This window comes from Onthophagus taurus, chromosome 3, assembly GCF_036711975.1.
Source record: "Onthophagus taurus isolate NC chromosome 3, IU_Otau_3.0, whole genome shotgun sequence".
Taxonomy (NCBI): Eukaryota; Metazoa; Arthropoda; class Insecta; order Coleoptera; family Scarabaeidae; genus Onthophagus; species Onthophagus taurus.
In genome coordinates, this window is record NC_091968.1 from 686,582 (window position 1) to 713,913 (window position 27,332).

The 27,332-nt window shown below is 30.7% G+C and overlaps 5 protein-coding genes across 5 annotated transcripts; 4 read left to right on the forward strand and 1 right to left on the reverse strand.

The window, feature by feature from the left end:
* Positions 1–2,584: 2,584 nt before the first annotated feature.
* Positions 2,585–2,986, forward strand: LOC111421181 (Ribosomal RNA processing 47). The gene has a single exon (XM_023054326.2). It carries the CDS (start codon positions 2,585–2,587, stop codon positions 2,984–2,986), a length of 402 nt encoding a protein of 133 aa, XP_022910094.2.
* A 5-nt stretch (positions 2,987–2,991) lies between these two features.
* On the forward strand, positions 2,992–11,939 carry LOC111421180 (uncharacterized). The gene is made up of 2 exons (XM_071194919.1): positions 2,992–4,513; positions 10,575–11,939. Exons 1-2 carry the CDS (start codon positions 2,992–2,994, stop codon positions 11,921–11,923), a joined length of 2,871 nt encoding a protein of 956 aa, XP_071051020.1. The 3' UTR covers positions 11,924–11,939.
* Positions 11,940–11,987: 48 nt separating this feature from the next.
* LOC111421397 (uncharacterized) lies at positions 11,988–12,695 on the reverse strand. Its single transcript, XM_023054537.2, has 3 exons — positions 12,599–12,695; positions 12,270–12,533; positions 11,988–12,213 (listed from the first exon to the last, which is right to left on the reverse strand). The coding sequence occupies exons 1-3, from the start codon at positions 12,645–12,647 to the stop codon at positions 12,071–12,073; spliced, it is 456 nt and encodes a 151-aa protein (XP_022910305.2). The 5' UTR covers positions 12,648–12,695; the 3' UTR covers positions 11,988–12,070.
* Positions 12,696–17,086: 4,391 nt separating this feature from the next.
* LOC111421393 (uncharacterized) lies at positions 17,087–17,962 on the forward strand. The gene has a single exon (XM_023054533.2). It carries the CDS (start codon positions 17,087–17,089, stop codon positions 17,960–17,962), a length of 876 nt encoding a protein of 291 aa, XP_022910301.1.
* A 4,381-nt stretch (positions 17,963–22,343) lies between these two features.
* LOC111421398 (GILT-like protein 1) lies at positions 22,344–23,659 on the forward strand. Its single transcript, XM_023054539.2, has 3 exons — positions 22,344–22,649; positions 22,988–23,125; positions 23,182–23,659. The coding sequence occupies exons 1-3, from the start codon at positions 22,590–22,592 to the stop codon at positions 23,572–23,574; spliced, it is 591 nt and encodes a 196-aa protein (XP_022910307.1). The 5' UTR covers positions 22,344–22,589; the 3' UTR covers positions 23,575–23,659.
* Positions 23,660–27,332: the final 3,673 nt, after the last annotated feature.

A 27,332-nucleotide genomic window follows, 5' to 3' on the forward strand; every position in this document is an offset into this window, starting at 1 on the left:
TATCTTTGTTACTTTATGATATATGATGTTATCAATTACCATCATTTTGAATAAATTATTAAAGCAACAGAGTTGGATTAAAAAGCTCAAAGCTACGAGATTTATGGAATCGAAGAAATAATATTAAGCAAGTTAAAACTAGATTAAATTTGCTACAAAACGGTTTTTATCTCATTCAGATATCTTTGTTACTTTATGAGATATGATATTTTCAATTTCCATCGTTTTAAATAAAAATGTAATAAAGCAGAATTAGATTAAAAAGCTCAAAGCTACGAGGTTTATGGAATCGAAGAAATAATATTAGGCACGTTAAAACTAGATTAAATTTGCTTCAAAATGATTTTTATCTCATCTTCATATCTTTGTTACTTTATGACATATGATGTTCTTAATTACCATCATTTTGAATAAATAATTAAAGAAGCAAAGTTAGATTAAAAAGCTCAAAGCTACGAAATTAATGGAATAGAAGAAATAATATTAGGCACGCTAAAACTAGATTAAATTTGCTTCAAAATGATTTTTATCTCATCTTCATATCTTTGTTACTTTATGAAATATGATGTTCTTAATTACCATCATTTGTAATAAATAATTAAGGAAACAGAGTTAGATTAAAAAGCTCAAAGCTACAAGATTTATGGAATCGAAGAAATAATATTAGGCACGCTAAAACTAGATTAAATTTGCTTCAAAATGATCTTTATCTCATCTTCATATCTTTGTTACTTTATGATATATGATGTTCTTAATTACCATCATTTTGAATAAATAATTAAAGAAACAGAGTTACATTAGAAAGCTTAAAGTTACGAAATTTATGGAATAGAAGAAATAATATTAAGCAAGTTATAACTAGATTAAATTTGTTTCAAAATTATTGTTATCTCATTTTGATATCTTTGTTACTTTATGATATATGATGTTATCAATTACCATCATTTTGAATAAATTATTAAAGCAGCAGAGTTGGATTAAAAAGCTCAAAGCTACGAGATTTATGGAATCGAAGAAATAATATTAAGCATGTTAAAACTAGATTAAATTTGCTTCAAAATGTTTTTTATCTCATTCTGATATCTTTGTTACTTTATGATATATGATGTTCTTAATTACCATCATTTTGAATTAATTATTAAGGAAACAGAGTTAGATTAAAAAGCTCAAAGCTACATGATTTATGGAAGCGAAGAAATTATATGAAGCTCATTAAAACTAGATTAAATTTGCTTAAAAACGGTTTTTATCTCATTCTGATATCTTTGTTACTTTATGAAATATGATATTTTCAATTTCCGTCGTTTTAAATAAAAGTTTAATGAAGCAGAATTAGATTAAAAAGCTCAAAGCCACGAGATTTAAGGAATCGAAAAAATAATATTAGGCACGCTAAAACTAGATTAAATTTGGTTCAAAATGATTTTTATCTCATTTTCATATCTTTGTTACTTTATGACATATGATGCTCTTAATTACCATCATTTTGAATAAATAATTAAAGAAGCAAAGTTGGATTAAAAAGCTCAAAGCTACAAGATTTATGGAATCGAAGAAATAATATTAGGCATGCTAAAACTAGATTAAATTTGCTTCAAAATGATTTTTATTTCATCTTCATATCTTTGTTACTTTATGATATATGATGTTCTTAATTACCATCATTTTGAATAAATAATTAAGGAAACAGAGTTAGATTAAAAAGCTCAAAGCTACGAAATTAATGGAATAGAAGAAATAATATTAGGCACGTTAAAACTAGATTAAATTTGCTTCAAAATGATTTTTATCTCATCTTCATATCTTTGTTACTTTATGACATATGATGTTCTTAATTACCATCATTTTGAATAAATAATTAAAGAAGCAAAGTTGGATTAAAAAGCTCAAAGCTACGTGGTTTATGGAAGCGAAGAAATTATATGAAGCTCATTAAAACTAGATTAAATTTGCTTAAAAACGGTTTTTATCTCATTCTGATATCTTTGTTACTTTATGAGATATAATATTTTCAATTTCCATCGTTTTAAATAAAAGTTTAATGAAGCAGGATTAGATTAAAAAGGTCAAAGCTACGAGATTTGTAGAATCGAAGAAATAATATTAGGCACGTTAAAACTAGATTAAATTTGCTTCAAAACGATTTTTATCTCATCTTCATATCTTTGTTACTTTATGATATATGATCTTCTCATATATAGCGCTTGTCCTAATTAAACAACATCCATTTCGTTACAAAAACAGCTTTATTATAAAGTAATAAGTTAAAAATATATTCGATTCGATATTTTCCCGCCTCAAATTGTAACATAACCTCACTTAACCAAACGTCAATATAAAATTTATTATTTATTTTATATACTTTATTTATTAAAATATCTGATTTTAATTAATCGGTAATTTGATATTAAACGATAAATAGTGATTGTAACAATTACGTAAATTTATTATACTTACTTTTATTATTTTTTTATTAAAAAATTTAAAGTTGGTATCCATTAAACATAAAAAAAGATAACATAACCTCAAAAAGAAAATCTCGTGTAATGTGTAAAACATGAAATAAAAGTAATTTTTGATTAAAATGGACTTTGAAGATTTAAAAGACGATCCAGTAATACAAGAGAAATTAAATAACTTCCACTTAAGTGTTAATGATTTAGAAGAACTTATCAATAAGACTTTAAACGATTTCAACGTTGAAGATCTATCAATTAAGGATAAAATAAATTACGATTTATTCGTTGCATATTTATTGAATACGTGCTATTGGATGTATTTGAGAACAAAGGGGCTTGAAACTGAGGAAGTTAAATTAGAACTCGGACGAATTAAAGAGTACATGCTTAAAGCTAAACAAGCGGTTGAAAGAAAAACAATTCGTCCGCTATTAAATAAGCCGGTCGCTGAGAGATTTGTAAAGCATGGTATTAATTATTCGAAGAAGAACACTGTAGAAGGATCCAAAAAGCGCAAAAGAAATTAATTAAAATGTCCGATAAAGTTATAATTGAAAGATTTTTTATTAAAACAAACGTTAACGCTATTAAAGTTTTAAAAAATGTGATTTTAATCGGTACCGGGGGATTTTTGATTATTTATAACCGTAATTATGAAAAAGTTGTATCCAAAACTTTTATTTTTGATGAAACAATAACCGGGATTGATTTTGATGATGATCAAATTTTAATTTACGCTGAGAATGTTCTTGGGGCATTTAAATTAAAAGGAAATTCCGAAATTGTTGAGTTAAATCGTTTCTATTACAACGATTGGATCCTCACATCAAAATTTATTGAAAATGGGATTGTTTTTGTTTCAATTCATAGCGAGGCAATAAATTTAGATCGAAATTTGGATGTTTTAACCATATCCAAATCAACGGAAATTTGTACTTGTTATTGTGCTCATATTATCAACAAAAAATGGGATGATTTATTTGTTTTAAGTGGAACGGCGTTTAGCGAAATTTTTATTTGGATGCCTTCAATGAAAAACAAAGATAAATGTCAAGTTTTATATAAAATCGTAGGTCATAAAGGTGTTATTTTTTCTATTGATTACTCAGAAAAATTGGGGTTAATTTGTTCGACTTCTGATGATGGGAAGGCAATGATTTGGAATGCCAAAGATTTTTTTATTAATAACAACACAAAAAATGAAATAAAATGTGTTAAAGAACTTCAACATCGACAAAGAGTGTTTAAAGGAAAATTTTTTAATAGTCACTTAATAACAACTCTCGAAGATAGTACAATTAAGATTTGGGACTCAAATTTTAAAAATAAAACGACTTCTCATCAAATTGGCCCAATTTGGAGCTTAGATTTTTGTGGTGAAAAGAATTTAGTGTTTACCGGTGGTGCGGATGGTGGGGTTATATCAACCCCAATAAATCTTGAATTAGATTTGAATAAATCAAATAAAATTCTTAGTGTTAACAACAAAAATCGATATAAAGATTTCGTCGTTTTAAACCACAAAATCGGAGTTGGGATAACAAACATTGGTGAATTTAATTTAATTAATACTCACGATTTAATTGAAAAGCATGATGATTTAAATTCTTATTGTTTAATTAGAAAATCGCCTTGTAAACAATTAATTTGTTTGGCTGGAATGCATGGGAATCTTCATTTATATCAATTAAAAGATGATAAAATCATTTACAAGATTTCTTGTAACATTAAACATAACCCCAAAATTTTTTCATTGCATTGGTTATCATGTAAATCGTTTTTGGTGTGTTTAAACGATGGGGTTTTAATTTTATGGTATTTTAATAATGAGGAGTTAATTCCAATGCAATTTTTTCAACTCCCCCCAATGAAAGAGAGGTGGTCAACATCTGCAACGTTTTGTGGGGATAATTTAATCGTTGGAGATCGGAAAGGAAATTTGTGCATATTTGAAATTGAAAGTGGACATCTTAAAGAAGTTTTGAAGAAAATTCAACCTAATGGGGTTACTCAGTTATATTTTAATCAACAAAAAGAAGAATTAATTGTTTTAGGTAAAAAAAAAATAACCTCAAAATTTTTATTAATCTCAAAATTTTTGTTAGGTATAATTGAAGAATCATTATGTCGCTTAATAATCGACAATTTTTTTTAATCGCCGCTAAATCACTCAAGTAAACTGTTACAAATAAAAAGAAGTGCGGAAAAATGTAAAACTTATCAAAAAAATCACAAGTTTCGACGTGACGTCACTTTTCGTGACGTCATCGATCGTGCTAACTGTGCTAACCATATACAGCGTGTCCCACGACGTGGTTGCCATAGCTTGGGAGTGTGTTGCTGGGATGATTTCAATTAAAAAATTTCTAAGGGTGTGTTTACGTTGGAGCTGCGATAAACGATAATAGCGACGATATTACCAAAACAACGAAATTGTTGTCATAGTTTTATATGCAGGTGTTTATATTGGAAGGAGAGCTGCGATAAACGATAAGAGCAACAATGAGAGTAGCGATAAGAGCTGGGCAAAATGAATTGAAAATGATTTGTTAGAACAAATCTGTTGTGGTAATTTTTATCTTTTTGGTCCCACAAGGGGGATCTAACAAAAATTTCACTAATTAAACAGTCGATATCCATGTTGACCACAGCTGATAATAACAAAGAAAATAAGGAATAAAATTAGCGTCGCACTTATCGTTAGTCGGCTGTCAAGCGTGTGACAATTCGTCGCTCCAATATAAACACTTGCATATAAAACTATGACAACTATTTCAGCTCCAACTTAAACGCACCCTAATGAATATACACCCAAAACGCTATTGTAACCGAGCTACAAGCTGTTAATTTTGTTATTATTAAAAAGGCCAGGTGGCTGTGAATGATAATTTGTTATTTATTGTGACAGTAGACATGCAGTAGACGGCAATTCAATTAATTTTGCGTGCTTATTTTTGTGTGGTACATTAAAATACTCTTAAAGGTATGTTTACTTTTTCGAATGAAGAATACGCCGATATTCACTTTGTTTATGGATTGTGTAATGGACCAGCGGCATTTGATGAATATCGTCGACGATTTCCCACTCATAGTGTGCCTTGTAGAACTGTTTTTAGCAATGTCCATCGATGTTTAATTGAAACAGGCAAGTTTCCTACAGCTATTTCTGAACGTTCCATTCAACAGGAACTTGCTCAAGAAGAAGCAATACTTAATACAATTGATGCTCAACCTTCTACTAGTGTTCGAAGAATAGCCAACACACTTAACATATTGGCCATGTTTACCTCCAGGTTCATCATTTTTCGTAAAAGAATATAAAAACCACAATATTTGCATAAAACGATGACTAATTTATTATAAAGAAATTTCGGTGCTACAGATCTGTTTCGGTTAACTATGTAACCGTCTTCAGGCACGACGTCGTATTTAGCACTTCATCATGGTGGAGAAGCATCTTAGTGAAATTTGTGGAGGGAAAATCGCGAAAAAATATTAAAATTCTTTCTTAAACATTAGCAAAATGGGGGGAACATGTTGTGCAGTAACAAATTGTGTACGTTTTATGCAAAAAACCTTTTTATTTTCGTGAATAAACTTATATGAGAGATGAATCGCTATTAACACAAAATTAATTCTAAAGTGAAAAACCAAATGTAATGAGCTGCGTACTCTAAGAAAACTTGGCTAGTCAAGAATAGCCCAAGCCAAGAATAGCCCGGATGAGAGTATGGAGAACTTTACACAATTTCGGTTTGTACCACATCTTACCTGTACAAGCTTTAAAACCTGCCGACTACGTTTCAAGACTTGAATTTAGTCGCTGGTTATTGAGAAATCAAAGGATTTCTCGGATAATATAATAACACCAGGAATTCACATTGTTGGGCACTTGAAAATCCACGAGAATATCATTTTCAAGATAGATTTTTGGTGAATATTTGGTGTGGCATTATTGATGACCGCCTCATTGGTCCGTTTATAATTGAAGATCGTCTCACGGCCATTAGTTATTTACGTTTCATTAAAAATGCTCTTCCAATATTACTGGATAATGTTCCTTTTAATGTAAGATAACGAATGTGGATGCAGCACGATGGCGCACCTCCACACTATGGTCGACAAGTAACAGAATTTCTTAATCAAAATTATCCAAACCAGGGATTGGAAGGGGTTCAGCAGTTCCTTGGCTAGCAAGGTCACCAGACTTTAATCCCTTAGATTACTTTTTATGGGGAAAACTGAAAAGTTTAGTTTATGCTGAAAATATTGAAAACATAGAACAACTAGTAGCTAGAATTATGGATGCCACAGAAACTATTTGTGCTCATACTGAGACTGTTAGCAGAGCTACCACTTCAATTCTAAGAAGAGCTAGACTATGTATACAGCAACTGGGTGGACATTTTGAGCAACTAACTAATTCAATAAAACTGTTTCTTTTTAAATGGTCTACTACTACTTATTTAAAATTTCAAATGTTTGTAGCTCAGTTACGATTGCGTTTTGGGTGTATGTTCATTAGACATTTTTGACTTGAAACCACCCCAAGCTATGGCAGAGACGTCGTGAGACACCTGCATGTATTTTCGCACCACATTTGGTTAAAACGCATATTTTCGGGTGAAATACGGTTGTTTCTTAGGTTTTCGACGCACAACGACTAAAATGTCGTTAAATCTATACTTCGTTTTTTTTCTATAATACTTGTCAATGTACATTTTTTAGGGTTTCTGTTGGTATTATCTAGGATTCTTATAAAATTTATGTTGTTTTCCTGATTTTTAATAACATTTTCAGTAACTAAATAGTTGAGGTTAAAATACTAATAGATTTTTAGATATACGATTTTAACGAAGTACATTGTAAAAACGTGCTACAAAGTAATTAAATAGAACAAAACACCTTTTCTAGGCAAATAAACACCCCACAACATTTTTTATGCACCTTTTCTTTTTGAATAACGAAAGTTCAAACGTCCGTGTGACATATTTATTTAAAAACATGATAAAACAAAACTCCCTGTTAATTTTACCAACTTTAGAACAATTTGGCAGGTATTATAGTAAAAAAATGAGCTATATAAACTAAAGATAACTTAAAATCTATAACTGATGCATGAAATTCCACTTTGAGTTAGGTTGATTAACATTTAAACCAGTGCGAATTTCTCAAATGTCGTATTGGGCATGGAGCAGAGGGTGAATTGTAAATTCCGGGTTGGGTTAGCCATGCGTTTGAAGACGCACGGCTAAACCCGATACTTTCTAGTTCTAGTTTTACACTAGCATTATCATTAGAACTATTTAGGCTTAGGTCCATTACTACCATCTTTTAGTTAAATTTATCTTATAGATAAACCCATGTACTAGCCAATCATAGCGCCTAAAATAGCCGTAACCGTGGTAATAATCCCTTAGATAGCTTAATTAGAAGATGGTAGTAACGAGCCTTAGAACTAGAATTATTGGGGTTTAGCCGTCTTGAGGGACATGCGGCTAAATTCGAATGTTTCTAGTTCTGGGTCTAGTGTTAGTGCTAGTTTTAAATGTATTAAGCGTTAGATTGTGGTATATTTTTATTAAAAGAAAAGTAGAACTAACACTAGACCTAGAACCAGAAACATTCGGGTTTAGCTGTGCGTCTCTTAAGACGGCACTACGGCTCTATGTTGCGTTTTTTATTCCACTAAAACTAGAAGTAACATTAGAACTAGAAAGTCTACTATCAGTGCAGATTACAAAGTTTTTGCCAACTTTTTTGGAGTTGATGATTACATTAGCTACTATATTTTTAGCAGTTATTTCGAGCTGGGACAGTCGTGCAGTACGACCCTAAACTGCTCAGTCATGTTAGAACCTATTTGACATGAAGACTATACATATAATACAAGTCCTCATTTTAATTTTTTCTAAACTTTCTGTGACTTCTTTGTCACATGGAATTTAATGGGATAAATAATAGGATATTAATATAAGAAATAAAAATAAATCATCATTAAACGTTTATTAAAAAGGTACAAGATACAATAATATTAAATGTATTCATATTCATGCATTAATCTGTTTTATTTTTGTTTAGTTTATTTTTACGGTTTCTTAGAGCCGGTTGTACAATATACCGATAAACTTCTCGACAGCGTTGTCTGGCCGATAAGTTAGTTTGTACTGTATTACAATGTACGGTTATTTTTATCGGAGAGATTATTGACACGATAACTTATCGGGTATTCAGAGGTGCCGATAAGGCGGTTTTTCTGTCGTGAAAAAGTTTGGTTAGTTTGTTGTTCTGGAAGGAAAAAAATAAACGTACTGCTAATTATACACAATTAGGTGTATATTAGGCAATTAAATATAATTGCCTAATATACACCTATATATTTAATTGCCTAATATACAGGTGTTTCATGAGGAATGGTACATACGTTAATATGTTATAGATTTGTTCATTTTAAACAGAAATGTTCCTAAAAACATGTGCTCAATTCTCAAAGGTAACTGAAATACAGCTAGTTAATGCATAAACTGATTTATTTAAATGTGTACATAAAATATCGTTGGCGATTAATTGAAATTGTAGAAATTCTAGCTAATATTATAGAAAATAAAAAAACAGATGCACTTGGAAAGAGCATCAAGATATGCACAAGAGAGCATATCTTGTATTTTAGAAAGCGGCATAGCAAAAGAATTGTCAAACTTTTAATTCAACCGGCACGACAAACCGTACATAGGAAGAGCTTCGCAGTAAATACGAAACATTAAAAAAAGATGTCAAGCCATTGCCAAATACTGCACTGATGTGATAGGTACTGGTGGAGGTCCATGTAAAGAAAAGTTAAACCCGTTACATGAAAGAACTAGAAATTTGATAAAATTAAGCTGCGATGGAACACCATCACAATTTGACAGTGATTGTTTAGGTTAATTATTTTACCAATTTTATAATATATGTGTTTAACTCTGTTTATGAGAAATGCATGTTTAATCTTAACTATTAATTCTTTTTAATTCTTTCTTTCTTAACTTTTTTTGGTTAACCGCAACCGTCTAAAAAAATCCGTTTCATCTCACTGCGCCATGTGGTTATGTCGTTCTTTAATTTCTTTTTCTTTTACCTAAAAACATTAACTAAAAATTCGTTTTCGGACTCGCTGCTGGTACTAGTATCGTACAAATTAAACATTTTTCGATATTTATTAAAATGCTAATTGCACAATTTATACAATTGTTATTATTGTCAAAATCAGTTCAAATTTCAAAGAAAGACGTTAGCGTTACCAATCTACGGCACAAATGACTAGATATGGGAAAAAAGTACTACCAACCGAGTCTTATTTAGGCGATAGCAATCCTTCCGACAAAAACAGTTTGTACAACAGCGAATATCTTTATCCTCCCGATAAGTTTATCGACCGGATAGTTATCAGACAGATTTATCGGTATATTGTACAACCGGCCCTTAATGAAACTATTTAGCACTATTTTAAAAGGTACAATATTAGTAATTAATTTACATTATTTTTTCTTTTTAATTTACCATATAAAACAGACATAGTACAAAATTTGGTATAATATATGCGTTCTTTTTTTTAATTTGAATTCCGCTTTTAATTAGATAATTAAGTTAATAGTTAAGTTATTAATACTTACTTTGTCCCACATAAAGTGCAACATGTCAATACATGTCTGAAGACGCCTGGCTAAACCCGATACTTTCTAGGTCTAATGTTGTAGTTTTACACTATCACTAGAACTAACACAAGACCTAGAACTAGAATCATTCGGGTTTAGCCGTCTTGAGAGATATGCTACTAAAATCGAATGTTTCTAGTTTTCGATCTAGTGTTAGTTCTAGTATTCAGACTAGTAATCAGTCGTTATGCATCGAAAGCCTAAGAACAGCAAGGGTGTTTCATCCGTAAATATACGTCACATCAAAACTGTATGTATTTTTCGGTATGTTCTACACCTTTCCGCACTTTCTTTTTATTTTTAACGTGCTTTTTGTGTCATTTCACATTGACTAAAAATCGTCGATTGACAAATTGCCACATGATGATTCTTAAATTTTTCCTTTTTTAACATCAAAATTTTTATAAATAGATTTTTTTAGGAAGAAACTCAATTTTTCAAAAATACAACTTTAGCCCATCAAATCACCTAAATCTAATTATAAAAGATAAACTTCCATTCTCTTGGCTTGGAGCTTACGAATTACTAAATGACAAAGAAATAATTTTGGGATTTTCCACCGATAAATTTATAATTTACAACCAAACGCGGAGAAGAATCATTTTTGAAGTGAATTGCGGTGGGGGACATCGCCTTTGGGATTATCACTTAACAAATAATTATTTTACCCTGACCTATCAAAAAGTTGATAAATTAATTTCGATCGAATTCAATTTAGAAAGCGAGGTTAGAAACGTTTTGGAGTCATTCCATGGAACGGAAACGAATTGCATGAAATTAATTGTAACCAAATCAACCCCATTTACGTGTTTTTGTATATCCGGGGGCGAAGATACAACTTTGAGGTTATCAAAAATTAATTTTGAAGATGAATTAAACGGATTCGAAGTTGTTAATGTAATCAAATCGCATTTATCGAGTATAAGAGTTGTAATTTATCATCAAATTAATTTTAAAGAGTACTTTGTGTTTTCCGGTGGGGGAAGGGCGCAAATTATTTTGTGGAAATTAAATGTTTTTGGTGAAAATATTATTTTTAAGGAATTATTTTCTTATTACAAAGAACTCGATGAATTCGAATCTGAAATCCGAATAATGGATTTAACAACGATTGAGGTTAATAATAAAATAGTTTTATTCTCGGCCTGTTCAAACGGAGATATTAAAATTTATGAAATCGGTTTAATAAATCCAGAAATTAAGTATTTATTTAAAATAGCACATAAAAAACGATGCATCTTGAAATTATTTACAATTAAATTTGGAAACATCTCATTTTTAGTTTCAACTTCAACTGATGGTTATATTAATTTCTTCAACATTAGTGATCTTGAAAACTTAAATAATTCTTTTGTAGCCGAATTCAAAACAAATCAATCTGGAATAAATAGCACTTCATTTTGTTATTTGCCCGATAATAAAGCCGTTATTTTAACTGGAGGTGATGATAAAGCGTTTAGTTTAAATTTAATCGAATGTAATAACGCCACAATTAATAGACTAAGTTATTATTCCAATGAAAATCACCACTTTGCGCACATAACCGGAGCTTTTATAACGAAATCTCATTTTATAACCGCATCAATCGATCAAAAAGTAATCGTTTTTCATTGGGAATTAATCAATAATCAATTTGAAGTTAAAGAAGTTTGTAAAAGGTTCACCCATATCACTGATTTGCAAGGAATTGATTATGTGTTTAATGACAATAAGTTAAAATTAGTTTTGTTTGGGAATGGATTTGAAATATTTAGTGTTAATTTAGAATAAATTTAATAAATATGAATATGAATTTTCTTTTACCAATCAAAAAAATAATAAAGTAAACTCCAACTTAAAATTGCTCAACTCAAATTTATTTTTTGAGAAACCAAATGTTAACAATTAATAAGTAAGTCGGTAAAAATCATTTTCTTGTTAAGCTCCAATTACAACACATCTTTTTCCACGGGGAACCATCCCAGATTTACAAGAACATTGAAGATTAGTGCAAGTCATTAATCCGACCATATCCTCACCCCAATAACAATCATCATCCTTTAAACAATCTTCATATAAACCTATTTGAACAAAAATTACATCAAATTAACCTTCTTCATTCAAAAATTATTCTTACCCCTGTTTTTCCTACAACTTCCATTCCAATTAAAATAAGGTTTACAAACACATTGACCGTTTGAGCAAATCCTGTTGTAATCGGTGGTACCAATTTGACAATCTGTATAAGAAATACAGCTAGTGGCTGGAACTACAGGTTGAACACAAGTATTTTCATGTTGAATCATCGAAGAAATACATTGGCAAACTGAATCTTTGCATTCTGCGTTAATGATGTAGTTACAATCGGAGTTTAAAGAACAAACACCCCCTAAATGAGCAGCTAATAAAATGCAAAAACAATATTGATAGTTTAATTAACAAAGAACGAAAAGAATTTGAACTTACCATAGCTTGTTGCTAAAGTAATGCAAAATAAAATTAAAATCTTTTCCATTTTTCTTATTAAACAATGAAATATGGAATGATTTTGAGATGTTTCTGTGCTCCATTTTATAGTTGGAACAATAAAAATCAAACTACGCTAATAAAACATGGAAATTAACGTAAAATAACGTGATATTTGCATAATGCGAAATATATGTTATCTAATAAATATTATTCATTGTTCATTCATTGTGATGCAGAGAACTTTGTGGAAAACTTTATAAATTAAGAAAACATGTTTGAATCATTATTAAAACATATTTATTTACCTTAAATTTTAATAATAATAAGCGTTTTATTACGCGTTACAATTTTCCCTTTCTAATACAGTATAATATCCCATTATGTATGGAATCAACTTTATAAAAAAACATTTTATACAAAAGTTGTTTAATATTTTATTTACCATAATAAGACAGCATTCAATTGTTTTTATTTCAGAAAACAAATGAGCAACGAATAATAATTAAATTTTTGTAAATGGCAATATATTCTTTCTTTAGGCTCATTTGATAGAGATTACTTTTCTCTTTACAATAGCGTAAAATGTTTGTATCCTTACATAAGAAAATTTTTACCTGTATAGGTATATACAGGTGATTCAAAAAACCGCTGACAGACTACTAGGGCAGCTAATACATCAAAAATTAAACTGAAACGTCTTAATATACACGGGCTTGCAAATGCCACCTTAACGAGATATAAGGGTGTCAAAGTTTCTTTAAAATTAAACATTATCTGCAATAAAAAGCACTTTTTTTGAAAATATTGTCTACGCCATTGCTAATTTTATCAAACGGGCAGTATTTTCGTGTAAAGTGATCAATTATCTATCAATTGATCTGTTACAAAACTTTGATCAAAGCAATAGTTTTTAAGAAAAACACGTTTGTAGAAAATTTGTTAATCCAATCCAAAAACTGTTGCTTTAATTAAAGTATTGTAAGAGACCAATTGATAGATAATTAATCACTTTACACGAAAATACAGACCGTTTGACAAAATTAGCAGTGGAGTTGAAAATATTTTTAAAAAAGGGTTTTTTTTATTGCAGATTATGTTTAATTTTAAAGAAACTTTGACACCTTTTTGTCTCGTTACGGTGGCATTTGCAAGCCCATGTATATTAAGACTTTTCATCTTAATTTTTGATGTATTACCTGCCCTAGAAGTTCGTTAGCGGTTTTTTGAAATAGCAGTATACAGTGTGTCCCCGGATTGTGTCCCCGTAAGGTATAATTGACGATAAATTTTTGAATTCAAATTCCATCTTTTGCAATTAAAGTCTGGATGTCATAAAACGAAATATAACCAAGTTTTATGTCAAATATCCTCAAAGTACCAAAGTTAACGCAAGAAGTTTGTTAACCGTTGCAGGTAAAGTGGTCTTTCTGAGCAATGTACAACAAAAGTTGATTAAGATAAAATGTTTGTTATGTTAAATTATAGCGATATGCCGAATTTTATTAATTTAGCATATAAAAGAAAAAATGAGCTTTTTCTTGAAAACTTTTTTCTAATCTTCCGTTTCACAATAAAAACAAATGATCTGAGTTTTACATCACAACATAAAATATTTATAGTGCAGTGCTAATTGGGCTGATTGGGGAACATTAGTAACAATGCAGTCTTAAGGCAATTAGAGGATAAATTTGGATTTTTAGTAGATAAAAAAACAATGAAGACAGTTGTTAAAAAATTTTCGGAAACGGGCAATGTGGAAAATAAAAGGAAGGAAAAAATGCGAAGGAAAGAAATTGTTGCAGTAACGAACGCAGTGGATTACGGTGAGGTGTCGTTAAGAAAAAGGGCACTTCAAGTCGGTATAAGTAAATCCCATTTACAAAGAATTTATCGAGAAAATAAAATATTGCCGTATAAACCAAAATTTAACCACACTATCGAATTAGGTGATGAAGCAAAACGTTTAGATTATTGTTTGTGGCTTGGGTACAAAATTTTGAAAGACAGAACTTTTTAAAAAACATAATATTTTTGGACGAAGCATCGTTCACCACTAATGGAGTGGTTACATCACAAAATTGTCGATTCTGGTCAAAGACTAATCCACATTATCGCATAGCTTGTAAACGTCAGTATTCCCAGAAAGTGAATGTGTGGTGTGCTATTTCGTGGGACGGTGTTATTGGACCGTACTTCATAAACGGCAATTTGAATCAACACCGATATTTGGAAATACTAGAAAATTGTTTATTTCATTATCTTCACGGCGTGGATTTAGAAAAACGCAATAAATAATATTTTCAACAAGATGGTTGCGGCCCACATTCGACCATTTTAATTAGAAATTATTTAAATACGTTATTTGGAAAAAAATGGATTGGTAGATATGGTTCGCAACCATGGCCGCCAAGAAGTCCGGATTTATCTATTATGGATTTTTATTTTTGGGATTATGTAAAACAAAAAGTGTACACTGAAAATTTTAATAACAATTTGGATCGTTTAAAACAAAAAATTGAAACTGTTATAAGAGAAATTCAGTTGGGTTGGACCATATTAGAAAAAGTTATAAACAATGTCGGAAAAGAGCTGAATTATGTGTTAGTGTTGGTGGTGGTGTCATTGAATAAGCTTTTATGTTAATTTAGTTTAGATTGAAAATGTTTTGTTAATCTTATGATTTAAAAATCTGCATTTTGCTTTTATATCCTAAATTAATAAAATTTGGCATATCGCTATTTAACATAACAAACATTTTATCTTAATCAACTTTTCTTGTACATTGCTCAGAAAGACCACTTTACCTGCAACGGTTAACAAACTTCTTGCGTTAACGTTGGTACTTTGAGGACATTTGACGTAAAACTTAGTTATATTTCGTTTTATGACATCCAGACTTTAATTGCAAAAGATGGAATTTGAATTCAAAAATGTATCGTCAATTATACCTTACGGGGACACACTGTATATATACCTCCAGATCCTCTACCCTCCCCCCCCTTTTCCCACCTTCGCCTCCTCGCCCCCATCACCTCCCTCATCTATCTTTTGCCTTCGCCCCCCTCTCCCAAAATTTGCTTCCTGTCCATTGCCTCCTCCCTTAGCTCACTACACCCTCTCAGCATGTGTTCCAGCGTCTCCCAATCCTCTCCACACAGCCTACACCACCTCTCCACATCGTCCGCCCAGTACCTATTCCCCCTCCTCATTGCCACAGCGGAATCTTGCCACCAATCTCTTCCCTTCATCAACCCCTTCCATCAACAATTACTTTGGCAGTTCCTCTGTCACTATCTCCCCATACCTTTCATTATATCTCCCTTCTCGTATCTGTGACCTTCTTTCCTGCCTCTGTGTATCCCTGTCCCTATCTCTCAGTCCTCTCCACATTTCACCTCTTTCCGCTCTTCTGTTTTCGATCCCAGTTAGTGAATATCCCACTTTTCTATAATATTCTTCCCTGTCTCTTTGCCCATAGATTAGCCTTCTCTCCTTAATTTCCCTCCAGCATTCTCTCAGGATCCTGCAATACGGTCTTGCTTCTATCATTTCCTCATACTTCGCTGCTCTTCTCCCAGCCTCCACCCTTACTGGATCCACCTTGACCTCCTCCTCACTATATACCCTGGAGTCTCCCTTGCCAACCCTAGTACCCATCTCCAATACCGTGTTTGTATATCCTTATATACTTACCTATATACTTCTGCGCATCATTTCATCATTTCCATAAATTGTGCTCCTTGCCAAGCCATCAAACATAACCTTTCTTTTTCCCATGTCCCTCCCAAAAGTTCTTTCCCCCCATCCCAAACCTGTCCCATCACCCTCACGTGCGCCCCGACCTTATTATTTTCCGCCAACCCATATCCCATGTAAGTACGTGTACTCTTTCACTTGCTCTATCTTCCCTGCCACATCCATTCCTCCTTTCTTCTCCCCACTTTGCAGAACTTCGTTATCTTTGTTTTCTCGACGTTTACCTCCAACCCCTTCTACCTTAAATTTTAATAATTAATTAATTAAAATTTACATTTTAAAAAATAATTTTTAAAAAAATTATTGCCCAAATTCCAAATAAGATTTGACGTTTCTAACAAATTTTAACCTGAAAACACGTTATACATAACCTCAAACAACATTCAAAATTAATCCCAATAAATGCAATTAAATTTTAATAATTAATTAAAATTTACATTTTTATTTAAAAAAAATAATTTTGAGAACGTTACCCAAATTACAAATAAAATTTGACATTTTTAACAAATTTTAACCTGAAAAACACGTTATACATAACCTCAAACAACAATCAAAATTAATCCAAATAAATGCGATTAAATTTTAATAATTAATTAAAATTTACATTTTTAATTTAAAAAAATAATTTTTGGAACGTTACCCAAATTACAAATATAATTTGACGTTTCTAACAAATTCTAACCTAAAAAACACGTTCTACATAACCTCAATCAACATTAAACGTAATAAATGCAATCAAATGAAGAACAAACGTTGGAAATGTTATCGGATGAAGAATTTCAATCTATATTTCGTATGTCACGAAAAACTTCAATTGCTTTGCAAGCTGAATTAGATGTTTTGTCAAACATCGATAATGAATCAACAGATAAAAATCTCCTTTTTTGTTTGTGGTATCTTGGAAATAACGAGCCGATTACCTCAGCTCCGCATATTTTTGATTTAAATGAAGATGCCGAAGAAGTATTAATGGTTTATTTAGATAAATTAACTTCGTTGGGTGCGAATTATATAAAGTGGCCTGATGAGGAAGAATTCGAACAAATCGAAGTTGGTTTTAAAAGGATGTATGGTTTCCCTGGGGTTGTTGGAGTGATAGGAAGCTTACATATTCACATTGCGTCCCAAGGAAACGATAGTAAATATTATAATAAAGAAATGAAGGGTGATACAATCGTTCTTCAAGTTGTGACGGATAATAATTTGTTATTAAGGGATGTTTTTGCTGGATCACCAGGTGGAAAAGACGTTGAAACTATTCTAAAATCAAGTGGTTTATATCAAAAATTAATAGATGAAAACGAATATTTAACTCGGTGTAATAAACATTTATTAGGAGGAACATTACATCCGCAAATGAAAACGTTGTTAACACCTTACAAAGTGTTGGGCGAATTAACGGAAAGGCAGTGTAAATTTAATTATTTACATAATTCGGTTATGTTTAATGTAGAACAAACTTTTCGATGTATGGAAAATCGGTTTCTTCGATTAACAACAGTTGATTCGCTAGATCCTTTACTCTGCTCATCGGTTGTTAGTGCAATTTGTATTTTACATAATTTTACTAGAGTTAGAAATGATAATTGTAATATTTATATGTAACAAAAAAATAAATAATAATAAAGTTTTTATCTCAACATATCAAAAAAATCTTTTAGAGGAAAATGAAATTGAAGGAATGAAACTTTTAGCAACACACAATTACTTGGCTTATGAAGCTAATTTACTAATCAAAAATCTTGAACAAGTGGAGTTACAGGAAAATATTAGAAGATGAGGGATCCTTTACAGAAAAATGATGCTATACAAAGAAAGATTAACTTTGCTGCTAGCACAGCGCCTCGAAGACAAGTAGTGGATTACTCTGATATTGTCAAGAAGCAACCACAACAAAAAGTCACTGGAATTAGTCCCAAAAACAACAATGACCTCACCAACTGCGCGATACAGAAGTCTAGAGAGTTTCTAAAGAAAATTCGATGTGTCTCCAGAAAAAAAACATTACAACAAATCAAAAAAATCCTCACAAAAACACCTGGAAATATGTCACAACAAGGTGTAGCATTACCAAAAGAAGTTAGAGAACCACTTATCTTTACGAAGGAATCACATAACGTAGTAACTGAGTCAGAAGGAGAAGATACGTTTACAAATTTAAATAATTTACTGAACGAAATTCCAATTGGAAGACATTACTCTGGAATTCGAGGGGTCTTTCCAAGAATAAAGGTAGTATCTTTCACTTTCTGAACATGTATAAACAGGATGTAGTAGCAATAACAGAAATTTGGATGAAAGATACCATATCTACACCTCGATATAGTCATCTATACGCATGTAGAAAATTACAGAAATTTCACATACTATGATAATATGTCAGCTTCAGTGAATAGAGTACACTTTTTATGTGTTTTCATAGACAATACCATCATACTGTCCGGGTATATCCCCCCAGATGTTCACTTCGGCACAGAGGAATGGGAAGAGGTGCTCAGAGAGATCCCACATCGATCAAATATCGTGTTGATGGGGGATTTTAATGCGCACTGCCAGCATGGAGTAACGTCATATTAAAAAGCGGTGATATTCCTGAAACGTGGTATCACAAATATAGTTTCTATACCCAAACAGGGGGAGATTGAAAGTTGGTCACTTCTTATTCATTTCACCTTAAAAATTATTTAAGAAGGGAAAGGGAATCGCTCATTGTATCTCATATTTAACAGCCTCGGTGCAGATGGCAATGACTAGAAGACTACCTTTAATAGCTGTATTTGTTGATCTCAAGGCAGCATAAGATAACGTTTCGATTCCTGTACTAATGGAAGTATTGTCGCAACATGGAGTGCCCTCTAAAATTATAAGTGTCATATTGTCAATATTTCAATGGAAAAAGGTGAAACTCAAGGGTGACCACAAGGCAGCCCATTACTATTCAATTTATATATTAATGGACTAAATAATGAAATAATACGAATTGAGTGTACTGCAGTGGCATATGATATCGTTGTATTCAGGTCGGATTGCAGGGTATGGAGAGCTTATTGGCATTTCTGGAAAGGAGGGCTTTGGATGTATCAGTCACAAAGACGAAGGCCATGATTTTTAGCAGAAAGAGAAACATAAATTACCCAAATATACGCATAGGAGGTAAAGCGATAACATATCTACGTATCTTCAGGTACAATTTAACAGTAAACTTAGCTGGAAAAACAGATCCAAGTATCGGTTGGTGCTGCCGCGAAGGTAATGGACATTCTGAAGGCAATCTCATCGACTAAATGGGGTGGTGATCATGTAATCTTGAGAGTACCGCGCGCTGGTTAGATCGAGGTTACAGTTTATACTGCATAGCGTGATGACGGTTCCACAGGCTTCGCTCGCGCTCTTGGAAGGAATGACATACCGGCGTCTTCGTTGCATTTTTGGTTTACCGATGACTACTCCTACAAATGTGTTGGATGAACGTCCACTCAAGCTAACAGTAAAATTAAGAACAAGAAAATTTATTACGATACAAATCCTTAGAGAAATTGAGAGAGACAGTTTCAACCTTAAGCAAGACATAAGGCAAATCAGTCCCATATGAGGTGTCTTACCGGACATTTGGGCTGGTCTTCGATATTCCTATTTACAATAGCATTATAATGGCCCACAGCGCATTAAACAAACAAATAATATCAGCCTCTTAGGTATAACATTAAACGAAAATCTAAAATGGGATTCTAATACGGAAAAAATAATAAAAAGTTTGAATAACACTTTATTTCAAATTCGAATATTACGGGTAACATTAAGCTGCGAGATACTAAAAGTGATATATTATGGCGAAGTATACCCAAAGCTGACGTATGGTATCACAGTATGGGGTTCACCATCAGTCTTGAAAGAGATCTTTGTTCATCAAAAAAGAATAGTAAGAGCGATTTGCAACGTAAATCAACGATCTTCATGCAGACCGCTTTTCCAACAACTGAATATCCTATCAGTAATATGTATTTATATTTTAGAATTAGCTCATTATATCCACAAGCATAAAACAGCTCTTATACTTCAAAATAATACACGAACATAACACGCGCTGTGATCACATTGCGATAGCACAGCATAATTGGGACTCAAATAGTCCCAATTTTTTAGGAGTAAAAATATATAACCACCTACCGAGACCGTTGAAATCTCTAAATTTAAGATTATTTAAATGTAAGTTAAAGTTATTGTTATTGGAGCATTGTTTCTATCATTTAAGCAAGTTCTTCGAGTTTAACTTGTAACTGGACGTTGTCTTCTGTTCTTTGTAAGCGAGGAAATAAAGAGATTATTATTATTATTATAAAGGGTACCCCGATGGGTGGAGCTAATAACATGTTTATGGAATACGTGGAAGATAGATGAAACGGCAACCCACACTTTTTGCACAATTATCGATAGGACTACCACCTCACATATCCATCTTTGCAGCTGAAGTACTCGGTATTGGTGAAGACCTCAATGTAGTGTTTCGTCGTAAACTTGAAAAGACTATCGTATTTACCGTCTCTTTAAGTGCTCTACTAGCATTTAAAAATTTTAGACCTGAAAGAACGGTTCATTACTTACTTGTCTCCATTATGAAGAAATTGAGTCTAATTGATAATAAGGAACTAATAAGTTATGTTGGGTACCATCTCATTGCGGAATACATAATAATGAGGCAGCAGATCGTTTGGCCCGTGAAGCTCTCAAGCTAACTCCGCGGTGTAAGAGTATTGATGTCATAGACACATAGCCTTGTCTCTGGGATAGAATAAACGAGGATTGGACAAAGAGATAGCTCGGACTGCGACTGTGGAACTTGGAGGGACATTAATCACTATGTACTTTAATGTCCACTATGTGAGTATATAAGATCAGAATTAAGACACAAGCTACTGCAATACAATTTGCAGGAATCCACAGATATGAGAGACATTTTATTTAATTATGGTATTAGACGGGGAACTTAATTAGAATTTAATTTTTTTTTTCATTCTTTCCTTGTGTTCCAGAAGTAATACATATCATTCTTGTCCGAGGGGCTTCCTTATGAGACCCGTGTGAAATGAGACTCAGCCCTCAGACTCGAGAAGAGTTTATAATGTATGTTTCCTTTTTCTGTGTACTAGCTAAATTGTTGCTTGATAGATAGAATATCGCAATGTTTTTGTATATTTGCATACAGTGTTAATACGCGAGGCTTTTGTTTTGGCGGCTATCGATTGCCTTTTTATTCAGTGATTAATAATAGCGCACTGACTAATAATCCGCAATTTAAACGAAGCGACTGGGAAATAATAAGGACAAGTTTCCAAATCTCATTGCCAAGCCTTATCATTGCGAAGAAGAAGAAACTTTTTGAGGTTATAAAGTAAGAATTAATCTTTATTTTGTTGAAAATTTGATGTTTGTATGAGTATTCGTTTCGATGTTATAAATTGGTTAACTCGACATGACCTAAAAATAATTTATGTTTGTGTCATTAACTCATCTTCATCTCTTTGAATGAATCGTATTGAATTAATTAATTCTTTAGAAATAATTTCTATAAATAGAATACAAAATGAATGGTTACTAATTTGATGATACTTAGTAAAAAGGAATTTTAATAAATTTTATGCAAGAATGAATCAGTGATTTGCACAAAAATAGATAATCAAGTTGCAATTATTGAAATAAATCTTTTCGAAACTACTTTTTGTGACATTCTTATTTTGCGTTTTGTTCAAAGTTCGAAGGATAATTAACATCTTTACTAATTAATCCATCTTAATTATTGTGTAAAGGATATTTATTTTCTTATTTTTCGAAATGTTATTTGAGAATTCTTTTAAATTGATTAGATACAACTTTTTTTAAACTTATTTCTCCTCTCAATAAAGAAAAACTGAAAAAAAATTAATCGTTATTGAGAGAGCTCGTTGCCATTGACCGTGACTGAGGTGAAACAAAACTAAGAGACAACATCGGCAATAATAAAGTTAACCTGGAGAAGGCGGATTCATTCGCACGCAATTCTACCTGTCCTCGACAGTTTTTTAATACACGATGAACGAGAGAATCCACCTCCATAAAAACCACTCAAAACGATAAGCAAAACTCACTCCCCAACAAAATCTTTTTCTATAATAATCAGATCATTATAGAAAAACCATTCAAAGTGTTTACTTCACTTTATTATTACAATAAATAAATTAAATTAATAATCAGAATCATGGTTAAATTATTTTTATTTGGTGTTCTTTTTATCGCAACGATTGCTCTTTCTTCTCAGGTGAGTTAATTTTTCTTTTTTGGGATTTTTCGAGGTGATTCTTTGTTTTATAACTCTTTAAAAGTTAATGAACTATCAAAAATAATTTTTTTTCATGATTTATTTAATGTGATGATGTAATCTATTTAGAAAAAAAAACCTTTTAAAAGTTATTTAAGTTTATTGTTTTCTTATCTGATTGTATTTTAACGATGCTTAAAAGATAAGATATTCGTGCAGTAAATTACTTTAAAACTGTCTTATTATTTAACAATTATGCATAGATTTACTTCACAAAAAGAATTCTAAACGACAAATTCCTTTCAATTCGAATCATTTTAATCGACTCACTCTTCTAGGAACCCCTTAAAGTCTCCGTTTTCTATGAATCACTTTGCCCGGATAGTATTCGTTTCATCACTCAACAGCTGGCACCAAATTACGATGCTTTAGCCGAGAAAATATTTGTTGATTTTGTTCCTTATGGTAAAGCTACTGTGAGTAATCACCACCTCAACATAAATTAAAATTAAATAAAATTTTAATTTTTTAGCATGAATTAATTGATGATAAATGGCACTTTGAATGCCAACATGGTGAAAATGAATGTTACGGCAACATGATGCAAGCGTGTGGATTAAATGAAACCGATGATCAAGCCACGCAAGTTAAATTTATCGATTGCGTTATGTCCGCAAGTTACCCCGCGAGCGATGCTTCCATGGAGGAATGTGCCATTGCAAGCGGAATTAGCTGGGATAATATGGTGGAGTGTTCTAAGAATGGTGTAGGGGCCAAACTTTTGGCTGCTTATGGTGATCGGACTCACGCCGTTGAACCAACGATCACTTTCGTTCCAACTATTATTTATAATGACGTTTATGATGCCGATAAACAACAAGGGTCTTTGGTCGATTTCTTGAATACCGTTTTAAATCAATTATAACTAAAATAAGAAAGAGCAAACACTTTTAGTGCCATATGTGAGATATTAATAAAACTTTAATATTGAATTTTGAAATTAAAAAATATTTTGTAATGTTATTTTCAACACATCAAAAACCTTTGTGATGTTAGTATCCAACTAATTAAGTTCTAGTCCGAAATTAGTTGCAGTAGATTTATCCTTGTGGTACAATTGTGGCCTTGTGATATTGGAGTAGTAACTTTATCTTAAAGCTATGCCAATCAGTATGAGTTCGTTTAATTTACACTTAGGTTGAACGAATCGGCCGTCTAATGACCGATTAGGTAGGCTGACTAAACCTCGTCTACTGCAACCGACTATTTTACACAGTAAGTGAATTGGGGTCTTAATAAGAATCAAAAATGTTTTAATTTGGTACTAAATATGATATATTTGGGTTAAAAAATAAAAAAGTTAGGTTACAAACTGTCAAATGTCAAAATTAAACAACGATTTTTTGATAAATATTGAAATGATCTTGATTAGAATCAAAAATGCTTTAATTTGATACCAAACATGATATATCTAAGTTAAAAAATAAAAAAGTTATGTTATAAACTGAAAAATGTCAAAATCAAACATAACGATTTTTTAATAAATATTGAAATGATCTTGATAAGAATCAAAAATGCTTTAATTTGATACCAAACATGATATATTTGGGTTAAAAAATAAAAAAGTTGTTATAAACTGTCAAATGTCAAAATTAAACAACGATTTTTTGATAAATATTGAAATGATCTTGATAAGGATCAAAAATGCTTCAATTTGATACCAAACATGATATATTTGGGTTAAAAAATAAAAAAGTTAGGTTATAAACTGTCGAATGTCAAAATTAAACAACGATCTTTTGATAAATATTGAAATGATCTTGATAAGAATCAAAAATGCTTTAATTTGATACCAAACATGATATATTTGGATTAAAAAATAAAAAAGTTAGGTTATAAACTGTCGAATGTCAAAATTAAACAACGATTTTTTGATAAATATTGAAATGATCTTGATTAGAATCAAAAATGCTTTAATTTGATACCAAACATGATATATTTGGGTTAAAAAATAAAAAAGTTAGGTTATAAACTGTCGAATGTCAAAATTAAACAACGAATTTTTGATAAATATTGAAATGATCTTGATTAGAATCAAAAATGCTTTAATTTGATACCAAACATGATATATTTGGGTTAAAAAATAAAAAAGTTAGGTTATAAACTGTCGAATGTCAAAATTAAACAACGAATTTTTGATAAATATTGAAATGATCTTGATTAGAATCAAAAATGCTTTAATTTGATACCAAACATGATATATTTGGGTTAAAAAATAAAAAAGTTAGGTTATAAACTGTCGAATGTCAAAATTAAACAACGATTTTTTGATAAATATTGAAATGACATTGATAAGAATCAAAAATGCTTCAATGTGATACCAAACATGATATATTTGGGTTAAAAAATAAAAAAGTTAGGTTACAAACTGTCAAATGTCAAAATTAAACATAACGATTTTTTGATAAATATTGAAATGATCTTGATAAGAATCAAAAATGCTTCAATTTGATACCAAACATGATATATTTGGGTTAAAAAATAAAAAAGTTGTTATAAACTGTCAAATGTCAAAATTAAATATAACGATTTTTTGATAAATATTGAAATGAACTTGATAAGAATCAAAAATGCTTCAATTTGATACCAAACATGATATATTTGGGTTGAAAAATAAAAAAGTTGTTATAAACTGTCAAATGTCAAAATTAAACAACGATTTTTTGATAAATATTGAAATGAACTTGATAAGAATCAAAAATGCTTCAATTTGATACCAAACATGATATATTTGGGTTAAAAAAATAAAAAAGTTGTTATAAACTGTCAAATGTCAAAATTAAACAACGATTTTTTGATAAATATTGAAATGATCTTGATAAGAATCAAAAATGCTTCAATTTGATACCAAACATGATATATTTGGGTTAAAAAAATAAAAAAGTTGTTATAAACTGTCAAATGTCAAATAATCGCCATTTTTCTTCGCTAAAAATTAAGATATCTCGATAATGGTTGGAGATAAATAAGTCGAGTTTGGGTTCGTTTTAAAGGATTTTTAATTTTCTATCGATTAATATTAAAAAAAGAACAGCTTTACAACTAAAAGAAAACTATGCTTTGGTATTTAACTCTTTCTTGGTTTCCGTGGTTGCCTATTTCGATCTCAAAGTACTTAAAATGCTTAACTTGTTCAATATTCTAGACTTTGTATTGTTATGTATTAATAAGCTTTGGTCAACAGTATTTCTCTTCGTATTTTCCCAACCTAGCCACTATTACTCGTTAGCTCCATCCAGGTCCTTCATTTATCTGTAAGTTTAGATAAATGAAGAATTACCTAGACAATTACTGTGTCTACGTCTACTAACAAGATTAGTCCTTTTTAACTTAACTCGGAAACATTCATTTGCACACGACTCCACCTGACTTCGACCACTTCTTAAAATCCACTCAAAACGATAAGCAAAACACACTCTTCAACAAAACCTTTTTTTATAATAATCAGATCATTGTAAAAAAAAACACTCAAAGTGTTTTTACGTAACTTTTCAAAAGTTAATGCATCAAAAAGATTTTCTTTATATGATTTATTTAATGCTATGGTGTAATCTAAGTATTTAGAAAATAAATGCTTTAGTTATCTGATGGTATTTTAACGATACTTAAAAGATAAGATAAATTACTTTAAAACTGTCTTATTATTTACCCATCAGCATAGATTTACCTCATTAAAAAAAATCCTAACTAACAAATTCGTTTTAATTCGAATCATTTTAATCGACTCATTCTTCTAGGAACCCCTTAAAGTCTCCATTTTCTATGACTCACTTTGTCCGGATAGCATCAGTTTCATCGCCCAACAGTTTGCATTGAAATGATCTTAATAAGAATCAAAAATACTTTAATTTGATACCAAACATGATATATTTGTGTTAGAAAATAGAAAAGTTATGTTATAAATTTTCAAAATTTGATTTTGACATTTAATGTCAAAATTAAACAACGATTTTTTGATAAATATTGAAATGATCTTGATAAGAATCAAAAATGCTTTAATTTGATACCAAACATGATATATTTGGGTCAAAAAAAATAAAAAAGTTGTTATAAACTGTCAAATGTCAAAATTAAACAACGATTTTTTGATAAATATTGAAATGATCTTGATAAGAATCAAAAATGCTTTAATTTGATACCAAACATGATATATTTGGGTTAAAAAATAAAAAAGTTGTTATAAACTGTCAAATGTCAAAATTAAACGACGATTTTTTGATAAATATTGAAATGATCTTGATAAGAATCAAAAATGCTTTAATTTGATACCAAACATGATATATTTGGGTTAAAAAATAAAAAAGTTGTTATAAACTGTCAAATGTCAAAATTAAACAACGATTTTTTGATAAATATTGAAATGATCTTGATAAGAATCAAAAATGCTTCAATTTGATATCAAACATGATATATTTAAGTTAAAAAATAAAAAAGTTAGGTTATAAACTGTCTAATGTCACAATTAAACAACGATTTTTTGATAAATATTGAAATGATCTTGATAAGAATCAAAAATGCTTTAATTTGATACCAAACATGATATATTTGGGTTAAGAAATTAAAAAGTTGTTATAAACTGTCAAATGTCAAAATTAAACAACGATTTTTTGATAAATATTGAAA

What these genes read in the sequence shown, in the direction of transcription:
- LOC111421181 (XM_023054326.2), top strand. Translation starts at nt 2,585, where the DNA reads ATGGACTTTGAAGATTTAAAAGACGATCCAGTAATACAAGAGAAATTA.
- LOC111421180 (XM_071194919.1), top strand. Translation starts at nt 2,992, where the DNA reads ATGTCCGATAAAGTTATAATTGAAAGATTTTTTATTAAAACAAACGTT. An exon ending in AGAAGAATTAATTGTTTTAG is followed by an intron (nt 4,514 to 10,574) that starts GTAAAAAAAAAA and finishes AGATTTTTTTAG; the next exon opens with GAAGAAACTCAATTTTTCAA.
- LOC111421397 (XM_023054537.2), bottom strand. Translation starts at nt 12,647, where the DNA reads ATGGAAAAGATTTTAATTTTATTTTGCATTACTTTAGCAACAAGCTAT. An exon ending in TACTTTAGCAACAAGCTATG is followed by an intron (nt 12,534 to 12,598) that starts GTAAGTTCAAAT and finishes GCATTTTATTAG; the next exon opens with CTGCTCATTTAGGGGGTGTT. An exon ending in AAGTTGTAGGAAAAACAGGG is followed by an intron (nt 12,214 to 12,269) that starts GTAAGAATAATT and finishes TTGTTCAAATAG; the next exon opens with GTTTATATGAAGATTGTTTA.
- LOC111421393 (XM_023054533.2), top strand. Translation starts at nt 17,087, where the DNA reads ATGCAATCAAATGAAGAACAAACGTTGGAAATGTTATCGGATGAAGAA.
- LOC111421398 (XM_023054539.2), top strand. Translation starts at nt 22,590, where the DNA reads ATGGTTAAATTATTTTTATTTGGTGTTCTTTTTATCGCAACGATTGCT. An exon ending in CGATTGCTCTTTCTTCTCAG is followed by an intron (nt 22,650 to 22,987) that starts GTGAGTTAATTT and finishes TCACTCTTCTAG; the next exon opens with GAACCCCTTAAAGTCTCCGT. An exon ending in TTCCTTATGGTAAAGCTACT is followed by an intron (nt 23,126 to 23,181) that starts GTGAGTAATCAC and finishes TTAATTTTTTAG; the next exon opens with CATGAATTAATTGATGATAA.